Genomic DNA, 11,245 nt, shown 5'->3' on the forward strand with positions numbered 1-11,245 from the left:
GTGACTCAAATTAACACATGACACAAAGAGAAACGTGATATTTCCATCATGTTTTCATTATTTTCCACTGTCTGAGTGTTTGACTGAAAGTTATCTCTTTGCACTTGTTTTTTTCTGAAATGGGTTCATGACCCCGACTGGAAAAATAGCTCCACTTATCTTGATGAATCAACTCCAGATATTCTCAAAACAACAGTGGATGGAAACATAGATTAATTAGAATTTTCTTCTCTTTTCTATTCTGGAAATTCTGTCAAAATTTGGGCTAAATTTGGATGGAAACTGGTATATTGACACATTTTCGATATAGTCTCTCTTCATAGGCTTTTCATGGTGTGGACTTGTGGTTGCACGCTTGAAATCTAACTGTAGAAGTGAAGAATGAAAAACAGAGTTTGAGAGAGACACTCACACTCATCCTAATGTCACACCTACACACCTATGGTAGCAAATCACTGTAAAATGGCCGTAACTGTCAAGTCGTCTGCCAGTTACAAGAAAAGCAGGAAGCTGCTCGCTATAGTTTCCGCCATCTGAAGGAGATATAAGACGATAGTGATTATTTAATTTGAAGCAAACTGTATGTGTTCAGTGATTTCTTACTGTTGTGTTTGATTGAAAATAACGGGAGAAGGAGTAAAAAATCAAAAAGGGTGCTGAGAATCAAGAGGAGTGAAACACCTCGTAACCCAGACGATGGTCAGTTTGTTGTGACAGTTAACAGGAGTCGTAAAACTGAGGAGGGGGGTAACGGTGCTGTGTACGTGTATGTGTGTGTGTGTGTGTGTGTGTGTGTGTGTGTGTGTGTGTGTGTGTGTGTGTGTGTTGGAGTCGAGCTACGATCCATCTGGAATCCACATCCAGCAGGTCCGGCAGGATGTCACCCCGTCCTGTCCTGCGTGTCCCAACACGTCCGCTCACAGAAGATCAGATCAGATTGAGGTTTCATGGTTTCCTCGTTTGAGCTTTGATGATGATGTTGACGACAGGTGACGGGACGGAAGATTTACTGTTGTTTGTTTTCATTTGAAAGAATAACTAGAGCAGCAATTGAAATAGATGGACCAACATTATTAGTTAATTATTGATTATATTGATCAGTTTATAAAGTACAACTACCAAACATTTAAAGCTTCAAAAATGTACAGATTGGGTTTTTAAACATTACTATTGTTTTTTAGTTCTTTTATTTTTTGGCTAGTCCTCAAAAGGTCAGCGTGGAAGTAGGTTTGCACATATAAGGAGTTTGCCTTTGTGTTGTGGTGCGTAACAGTCAAATAGTAGAAGGAAAGAGACAACTCAAGTACCTATACAAGGTAAGAGAACAATACAACTACCACAAAAGACAGGTGTAAATATCTGAATGAAGGTTACAATTAATCTTAAGTTATCAGAGAAACAAGCTGAGCAAACGTTAGCAGCAGCTCAGCTAGCAGCCTCTACTGGACGTCCGTTGCCAGCTAAACAGCATCAGAGAAACACTGATTTTTTACGTGAAACAGCTTTATTCAGCGTTTCTGTCTGTTTTATTCACCGGGTCCGTTTGTTCTGGAGAGGAGGAGACCTCTGCGGATAATTCGGCTCCCAGTAAAAACATCCTGAACGATGAACGATGGAGTAATCCTAACCTGAAGAAGCTGGTTGTTTAACAATGAAGACAACAACTCCCATGATCCCATGCTACTTCACCCCATCATCACACTCTGTCTATTGTTATTGTTTTGATTGAGAGACCACATTTGCAGTGCTATAGTTTTAATCTGTGGCTCAACTGGAATATTTTTGCATGATTTACATTTAAAGAAAAAACTCTTCCCACCACTCTCGAGGCCACGTCAACAAACCATGAAACAAACTATAGCAGTAGGATTTCACTTCTTTTTCTTTCGCTTTATTAGAAATGTCAGTTTCTTAATCCGATCTGAAATATAACAGTACACAACACAAGCAACACATGGAAAAACCTTAGCAACGACCTTAGAAACCAAGAAACAGATGTTTATGTGTATGCATGAGTAACCAACATCAACAATTATCAGCAAGATAGAAAAAAACATCACAAATGGACAGTTCAGAGCAGGTGAGAGCAGAAGCCCTGGGTTTTGACTTGCAGGCCACATTTCTACATATGTTCACCTCAACTTTTGGAACTTTGACCATGTTTAAGATAGATATCTGACATTATAACAGTATATAAATAACAGAATAACAGTTTTAAATAGAAAACATATTTTGGAGCATTCATTTGCCATTTTACAAACTGTGATAGAATAACCAATCGTGAAATATTTGTTAGTTAAATAGGAATTCTTCTGCTTTAGCAGAAATTTTGTTATAATTTCATTAATGTTCCTTCAATTGAATCCAGTTTTGTTCCATTGTTTATTGTCTCATGATAAAACCTCATAACAAATCTCCACAATTTATGAAAAAGACACAGAATAAAAAATATATCAAATACAGCAACAACAGGAGATGCTAATCCAATGTCCCAGCACCAACAAGTGACACACATACCCACACACCTTCAGCATAATAAAAATATCCTCGCCTGGTACCAGACGCTATAAACTGATCTGGCATCAGTCCCTGGTGGGATATCAAGGGCCCATATGAAATGTGAGACGTTTGCTGTAACACTGAGCAGACGGAAATGGGATTAACAGCTTCAGCCAAACTCAAAAAGCAGAGAAAATCTGGATTAAAGAAGAATGGTACGATAATACTGCCAACTGGGAAATTACCTTGCTGGATCTCTCTGTTACTTTTTAGTCAAAAAACTCTGTTCTAAAATGGGATTTCCGTCATTTTTGCTATTGACATTAAAATGGAAATAGTATTTTTTTTTAATCAGTGATTGATCTCCTTGGTTGTTCCCCCAACAATTTCCTCATGGTCTAAAAACATGGTGACGGTGGCTCTTAATAACAAGTAGGTGTGAATGTGGTTGTCAATGTGTTAGCCCTTTGACAGAGTGGTGATCTGTCCTCAATGTTCCCTTTCTCTCATCCAGTCCATGCTGAGAAAGACTGAACAGTCTTCAACAGAACAGAAAATGAAAGAATGGATGGGATCTCTTCAGGCTTACAGTTTCTATATTTAGCTGCTGATATGAGCCATTAAACGAAACCCAAAGTCGAGTTTGAGTCACTTATGTGAGCTAAGGCACGTCTGATGACTTCCCCACCTCCCCTTCTCTGGTAGCTTACCATAGACTAATGTTACGTTGCCTTTATGTCCTGTCCTGTTAATAGCTTACCTGTAGCGAATTCTATGTTAGCTTTGTGTCCTGCTTATTTATGTTGAATTTGCGGATGCATTCCACACATGCGCAGTAGATTGGCGTCTATGGGAAGATGTATGGATGGTATGTTGTGAAATTGGAGGTACATGGATGTCTGCACAAAGCCTACATGTACACCCTCTGATGATGAAATTTACGTCACGCAGACCCTAGTGGACCGTTGTATACTTGCGGACACAGAAAGTATAATTGCTGTTTGCGGGTGCAACATAAACTAGCAAGCCACACCTGAGCTTGTTGGTCTGGACACGTACCTGATGTACAATATTACATAAACTGTTATTGTTCTTGTACTGGTTCGGATTTGCTGCATGAGGTTTCACAATCAGAGTGGTCCCCCACAGCTCTACAAGGATCTCCATTTTTTAATACAGACAATAAACTAGTATCCTATTATGGCCATCATCATAATCTCACAGTTTGAGTTTAGATGTTCTTAACATTTGTATCTCCATTGAAACTGTTTTCACGTCTTAAGATGACTGTGTTAACTTTGTTGACTCCAAGCTAACTAACACATGCCCAATGTGTAAACACTGAACTTCCCACATATCTAATGTTTAGATGTGTACACTATAGCTTATGCAACATGCTGATGGAAGGAGTGCAGAGGAGTATTGTTCTCACGCATCATACTCATACATGTATTTGTTTAGGATTTTAAAGAATCAGGGAGGAGCGGGCTGTCATTCAAAAGCAAGACTGAAAGTTATCCTTCTTAGGAATCAGCAGAAAAACACTGACATACCAGCCGAGTATCACAAGATCAGCAGTGACTCACTGAGAGTTTCGGTCTGACAGTGTTACAACAGATTACAGTAATAAACACTTAATGGGTGAGGTTAAGAGAGATTTTTGCTATTTTTCCAGTATCTTGGTTTAAAACAGTCCCATATGAACACTGAAACAGCTTTTGCTTGCTGTAATCATTCTTCCTGTTCATGCAAACCATTTACAAGATTCCTCCTAACATGCTTTTAATGTAAATGATGGGAAATTAAATCCACAGTCCCCATTCTGTGCAAAAAATGTTCTAAAGTTTATCTGAAGTTTGGCGATTCTGAGTTATAAACCAAATGATTAACGTAACACAATATAGTTCAAAATTCTCTCCTCTTCGTTATTATTCCTCATCCGCCACAGAAAAACTGTTCATTTGGGCACCTGACTATTGTTTTAAAGGACCAGTGTGTAGGATTTAGTGGAATCTAGTGGTGAAGTTGCAGATTGCAACCAAACGAATACCCCTCCCCTTCCCAAGCATGTAAGAGAACCTACAGTGGTCACGAAACCCGTGAAATACGTGAAAGGTCCTCTCTAAAGCAAGTGTTTGGTTTGTCAGTTCTGGGCTACTGTAGAAACACGGCGGTGCAACATGGCGGCCTCCGTGGAAGAGGACCCACTCCCTATGTAGATATAAAGGGCTCATTCTAAGGTAACGATAAGGTAAGGTAACAACATTTCTTATTTTCATGGGATTATACACTAATTAAAACGTACTTATGAATATTATATTCCATTTCTGCCAAGTCTGTTCTGCTATAGGTGCCACTAAACATGTGATCCTATCCTCCCTAAGTGTAGTTTTAAGGGAATTGTACCTGTTTTTTGGAGTATTTTATATTTTGTTACTAAATTTTTGAAGGAAATTTTGTACCTTTTTACTCCACCACATTTACTCAACAGCTATATTAAAGTTCACAACATTTTACGTTCAAAACATATGAATGTTTAAAATATGATCCGCTGTTGTAGATTTTTTTAAAAACTCAACAGCATAGTAGAGGTTAAAATTTGGCTCAGTCTAAGGTAACGAAAACACAACGATTCTTATTTCCATGGGATTATACATTAATTAAAACATACTTATGAATATTATATTCCATTTCTGCTAAGTCTGTTCTGCTAGATGCCACAAACCTTTACATTGTTGTATTGCTGCTTTCACTTGAGTAAAGGATCTGAGTATTTCTTCCACCTCTGTGATCTCATTAGGCAGATTTTGTTTTGTTTTGGTTTTTTTTGCATGACACGCATTTTGTCCACTATAAATTTTGTATATTTTGTTGCAAAAAATGCACCTTGGAGCATCTGAAACTGTCAGTCTCCATTCACATGACTGCATGTTGTGCAACATGAAAAAGATGAATTTGGAATAATTATGACGTAACATCATTTCACTACTTACACTATTAACAAATCGGACTTCATTGCACATTTTATGCCACAAAATACTTCTTTGAACTATTTATTTTGTTATTTATCATGTGAACATGCTCTTCTGTGAACTGTGTTATTTAACGGAGCTGGAAAAATTCTAAATTATGCCAAGAGTGACACCTTCATCGTAGCAGTTGATTCCTCTGCTCTCAGGTTTCTGTTCTTTTGGTTCATTTGAATGTGTCCCAGGAAAAAGAGGGAGCATGTGGGAGTTGGGGTTATTCCAAAATAATACCCGCTTCAGCTAGAAGGGCACTTGTCTTAGATTTCACAAGCTTCTAAATTTAACGCACTGCCTTCCCATTAAGCTGTGAGGAGTCTGAGATGTGAGCTGTTTGGTCTCTGAAGCTGTGAAGAATCTCACATTTACAAGACAAAAAACATAAAACAAGTTACATAAAAGGAAATCCGGTCAAAAAGAGCAGTTCAGTCTGAAATTAGTATGATACCTAAAAAATCCCCTGATTTTTACTGTCCAACAAAAATACACAAATTCTCAATATTGTATGACTTTAGATTTGCATCAAATAATGAAATTGCCATCACACATTCAGGTAAGTTTTTGCTCAGTTTTTGGCTTAAATTTAAAATAAAATTGATTATTTTTACAGTTATTTTAGTTATGGTTAGGTGAAGGGTTTGGTCAGAGTGTCATAACTAACATTAAAAAAAAAACAACATTTCTGGTTGACACCACTCCTTCCCCAATTTTTGATATCAGTGGTGATTTGTCTTTGTACTACAATTAATACAAATTTCATAAGATCAGGCCCCATTAAAGAAACATAATATTCTATCTATTTCCACTCTAACTCTTAAAATACACAAAGACAAAATATATAAGAGAAGAAAAAAAAAAACAACAGACGACCACTTCAAACAAACCTTACAACAAAATCAGTCTGTCAGCGAGTTGAGATCATTTCATTTCACCTGTTCGCACAAATTGTCTTAAACTGTTGTCCAGTAATGACCCTCACACACACACACACACACACACACATACACACTCTCCTCAGATCAGAGACCTGACGATCTCGTGACCTTCTGACCTCCTCAGCAGGACAGCAGACTGAAGCACTTAAGCAGCCACGTCTCTCTGTCACTGTCCAGTCTGATGTAACTGTGAACAAACACAAATATGGATTTTACATCTGATCTCCTAAAATACTGCAGTTATTTTCATGTAAAAAGTACAAATTAGTAAAAGTGAAAGTATAATCGTTGGAAATTGAACTTTCCATCTTGCTGTAAATCTAAAATGTATTATAAGTTCCCTTAAGTACAGTAAATACACCCTGTCTGAATAATTAACAGCATAGTTTAAAAATCTTTGATGTTTCTTTTTGTTGAACTTTTAATTACAGCACGATTAAAGACACTAAAAACAAGAGAAAATCAGTTTTCATCATTGTTTTGGTTTAAACTGTCAATGGCCAAGCAAATAATTTAAAAAGAAAAGAAAATATGGCTATATTTTTTCTATTCCATCAGTGCGTTATCCAACATTTTTACTACTTACAGTAATAATGATAAAAACATTGCAGAATAGTACATTACAAACTGCAATGTCAGCTTGCAGTTTGTAATCTGATGCTTTTCTTTCTTACCAAGTTGTTTCAGGATGGATTTTTATTTAAAAATATAACCTTTCCTCACATACACCTTTGGGACATATTTTTGCACTTACAAGTACGGCAGCACAGAGCTGCCACTTTTTGTAAAAAAAAAAAAAAAAAAGAATGTTATAACAAGAAAACATCTTGTTTCAACAAAAAAACATTTTCACTTTCATAAGACAGGTTTTTGTTGTTTTAATGAGGAAATGTTTTTCTTACAATAATAAGGTTTTCTCGTAAAAGTAATTTCTTTGACTATGACAAATACATTCCATTAAATTTCAGAAACCACCTAGTTCCCCACTGTGGTTTTTTTTCTAATGAGATGTGATTGGAAAATATGCATGCTGCTAACAACCCCTTCAAGACCCTAAGAGCAGAATTTCATTGTGTGTTTGCCCTAAAAGAAAGTAAGACTTGATCAATTCATTCAAACATTCACATACCTCCATTTCATTTATAACAAGAAAACTGTTATATTTTCTCGTTAATCGAGCAAATATATTTTTTGTCATGGTGACAGCAACACGTTAACTTACATAAGTGTTCCTTGAAAAAATAAAATGAAATTAGAAACTGTGACAGATTTAATGTGTAAGTAAAGTAGAGAAAATGTAACCAAAAATTAACAGGTGTCTTATAAACACCCTGTGTGAATTGAAATTTTAACATCTTTAGTAAAAATGTGAAAACTTTCTGAATTTCACATGAAAGCTTTAGTTTGGATAATAAGCAAAATGTACTTAAACTGCAGTACGACATGTTCAAAAGTTGTTCCATGTATCAAAATGATCTCTCTAAACATTTGATTTATCAGTATCCAGTTACTTACTAAAATTTTATTTTTACTTAATCAGAAAATAAGAAAGTAATAGTGCCATAATGGAAACAGTTTGACGTTGTTTTTTTTTTTGTTTTTGTTTTTTTTTACAGCAGATAAACTGATTTCCTAATATCTGCCTTGAAAAGAAACTTGCAAATTGAACCCACTCAATCCAGAATTTTATTTCTTGATTTAAGGAAAAAAAACTTGGTGTTAAATCAGTCAGCAACATTTATTTATGTATAAACATCAAAACATCGGACTGAATGATTTGTTAGGATGGACTTGATTGCTTTTTTATTGCTTCCTTTTTGTTGCTGAGTTTCACTTCTGTGACCCTAACACACTCTACACACACACACACACACACACACACACACACACACACACACACACACACACACAATCACACACCACACCCCTCAGTCTATTGGTTACTCACATCACAGCCCCGCCTCCACAGTGGCTGACTCCTTTATAAACACCAAACACCGAGCCAGAGCAGCTGAAGTTACACAGACTGGCCCTTTAAAAACACTCCTCTACTCTCCTCTGCAGACCACTTCTACTTTTTCTACTTTTTCACGCAGGTCAGCTGACTTTGACAGGAGACTTTACAGAGAGACCTTTAATTTTTTTTTGCCGTTTTCCTTTTTTTTTTAAATATCATTCTCTGTGTAGTTTAACAGACAGACGCTGTTGAGGAGACATTAACTGTTTCAGTCATCAGAGAGAGTCTCGTGTCACTCAGAGGGAATCTTCTGCAGAGTCCGATGGATCTGTCCGACCTTCCCTTCCCTCTCTCCTCTGCTGATGACCTCTACGATGACCCCTGCTTCAGCACCAGTGACATGAACTTTTTTGATGACCTGGACGCCCGGCTGATGCACGCCGGCCTGCTGAAGTCCGAGGACCATCACCATCATCATCACCACTACCATGTCCCCATCGCAGAGGAGGAGGACGAGCATGTGAGGGCCCCCGGGGGCCTCCACCAGGCGGGACACTGCCTGCTGTGGGCCTGCAAGGCCTGCAAGAGGAAGACAACACACGCAGACAGGAGGAAGGCAGCAACGATGCGAGAGAGGCGACGGCTCAGTAAGGTCAACGACGCCTTCGAGACCCTGAAACGCTGCACGGCCTCCAACCCCAACCAGCGGCTGCCAAAGGTGGACATCCTGCGCAACGCAATCAGCTACATCGAGTCCCTGCAGGCGCTGCTGAGGGCCGGCCGGGATGACGGCTTCTACCCGCCGCTCAAACACTACAGCGGGGACTCGGACGCCTCTAGCCCCCGCTCCAACTGCTCTGATGGCATGGTGAGTCCAACAACAGCTGAGCAGTTCATGTGCTGCCTCATGAAATGTGAGGAATGTGTTTCGGATATTTATTTTTGGCCTCAGTGCTTGAATACAATTTCAACGAGTTGGGTCTTAAAAATGCACTTTAAAAGCACATTTTTGGATCGAATCCTTTTTTGACTGTGAAATGTTTTAAAGCTTGATATATGAACTTGTTCTTGTCAAAGTCAGTCAGCTTTAAATACTTACATTAATACTTAAAATTGACTTGTTGGACATTTGTGACAGTTTTGAAAGACATTTGAAACCAAAATACAACATTTATTTTGTGAAGATTTGGAAAGATAAATGCATCATCTGATCTTCTAAATTTTGGAAAGCATTTATGTCAGATACACACCTGAAAATATATTTATCAGTTATTTTAATTCAGAATATGTTTTGACCTGTGCCCTTGATTTGTTCATGTTTTGTTACACAGGAAAGTTCTGATTTTGGTTTCAATATGAATTAGCAGCAAAGATGAGTAGATAAACACTGAAAGTCAGTGTTGCTTTAAACATTTGACAGGTTCTTATCTGAAACATCTGCCTTTTTGATCTAAGATATGCTAATAACATGTTAAAATGTAAAATGAAGAGTTTCACTGACATGTGCACAGTGCAAGAAACTCTGCAGGACAAATATTTACTGTTAATTTAACATTTATAAAACCTAGATTAAGTAATTAAATGATGAAAAGTACATGTAAGTGTAATATGGCTCTTCTTAAACATACTGTACATCAAGAAATTTGAGCAAAAAAATTGCATCACTTAAATTTCACAGCTCTGTGAGTCATTTTCATTCTGGGGAGTTCCTCTCTTTAAACACCGTCTGATCGATTACATGTTTGGCTTGTTGACTGATTGGTTGATCTTTTGTGTTCAGATGGATTTCATCTCTCCGTGTTCGACCAGAAGTGAAAACAGTGACGGTTCCTACTGCGGCCAGACATCAGACGGTCAGTTTTACACTGAGTTCCTACTTAAATATGACCTGTTTATACTCCGGTAGAATTGATCGTTCTCTGCATATGACTAGTTTCAATGTCTGCTGCAATATGACTCATTTCTGGTATGTTTCTCCTTAAATGTCTGCTTTCATTTTTAATGAACCTAGTTTCCTTCATAGTTCAAAGATGATGATGATGATGATGATCATATGACTAATGTCTCTTAACTATGACCACACATGATCGGCGCCTCTTGTTAATATGACAAATTTCTCATTATCCATTATTTTTTCTTTTTCTTTTTTTTTACAGACGCTAGTAGCAGCAAGCCGTCACTTATTTCCAGTTTGGACTGTTTGTCCAGCATTGTACAGCGGATCAGTACGGACCCGGTTGTGGCCCCACCAGGGGACAGCGTGGTCCCTCAGGGCCCTGGATCTCCTCAGAACAGCCCTGCAGTCTCCAGTCCTTCTGATGAACCCAACAGCATCTATGAGCCACTCTGAACCCGAAGGACCCGAGGACTCGTATTCCACAAAAAGACAAACCTTTTTTCCTACATTTTAAGGGAGGAAAGTGCAAGTGTAATATTCCTGTCTTCTGCAGTGAGTCACAGAAATATGGGCTTACAACATATGGTAACATTGACATTGACATTTTTGTTTGGGTGAAGACTTTTCCACCAAAGTTTGAGTCACACTGGTGCTCCAGTTTTTAACCTCCTGGATGAACTGAAGGCTGCTGTGTGTTCCATTAATATCAAAAGACAAAAATGATAAAAGGAGAAGAAATTTTCTTCGTTGGTTGGAGGACGGTGGACCATTTTGTACAACTGTAAATAAGAGCTGCTTGTTAATACTACACATACTGTATGAAGGGATTGTTGTGTCAAATGTTTCTATATATTATTTATGAGTGAATGACATTTTAATAAATAAATATTTATATTGTGACTTCCTCTTCTCAATATAATCCTTCAAAGGC

General features: G+C 37.7%; 1 protein-coding gene across 3 annotated transcripts; it reads left to right on the top strand.

Moving 5' to 3' along the window:
* The first annotated feature begins 833 nt into the window (after positions 1-833).
* On the top strand, positions 834-11,179 carry LOC121904367 (myoblast determination protein 1 homolog 1-like). 3 transcript variants are annotated; one of them, XM_042422093.1, is made up of 4 exons: positions 834-989; positions 8,648-9,285; positions 10,198-10,270; positions 10,574-11,179. In XM_042422093.1, exons 2-4 carry the CDS (start codon positions 8,740-8,742, stop codon positions 10,765-10,767), a joined length of 813 nt encoding a protein of 270 aa, XP_042278027.1. In that variant the 5' UTR covers positions 834-989; positions 8,648-8,739; the 3' UTR covers positions 10,768-11,179. The 3 variants fall into 3 exon arrangements, with proteins under 3 accessions (XP_042278027.1, XP_042278019.1, XP_042278012.1); XM_042422085.1 differs by lacking the exon at positions 834-989 and adding an exon at positions 1,000-1,316; XM_042422078.1 differs by lacking the exon at positions 834-989 and adding an exon at positions 8,342-8,556.
* Positions 11,180-11,245: the final 66 nt, after the last annotated feature.

The sequence above is a fragment of the Thunnus maccoyii genome, chromosome 1, assembly GCF_910596095.1.
Source record: "Thunnus maccoyii chromosome 1, fThuMac1.1, whole genome shotgun sequence".
In the NCBI taxonomy this organism is placed as follows: domain Eukaryota; kingdom Metazoa; phylum Chordata; class Actinopteri; order Scombriformes; family Scombridae; genus Thunnus; species Thunnus maccoyii.

What these genes read in the sequence shown, in the direction of transcription:
- LOC121904367 (XM_042422093.1), top strand. Translation starts at nt 8,740, where the DNA reads ATGGATCTGTCCGACCTTCCCTTCCCTCTCTCCTCTGCTGATGACCTC. An exon ending in CCAACTGCTCTGATGGCATG is followed by an intron (nt 9,286 to 10,197) that starts GTGAGTCCAACA and finishes TTTTGTGTTCAG; the next exon opens with ATGGATTTCATCTCTCCGTG. An exon ending in CTGCGGCCAGACATCAGACG is followed by an intron (nt 10,271 to 10,573) that starts GTCAGTTTTACA and finishes TTTTTTTTACAG; the next exon opens with ACGCTAGTAGCAGCAAGCCG.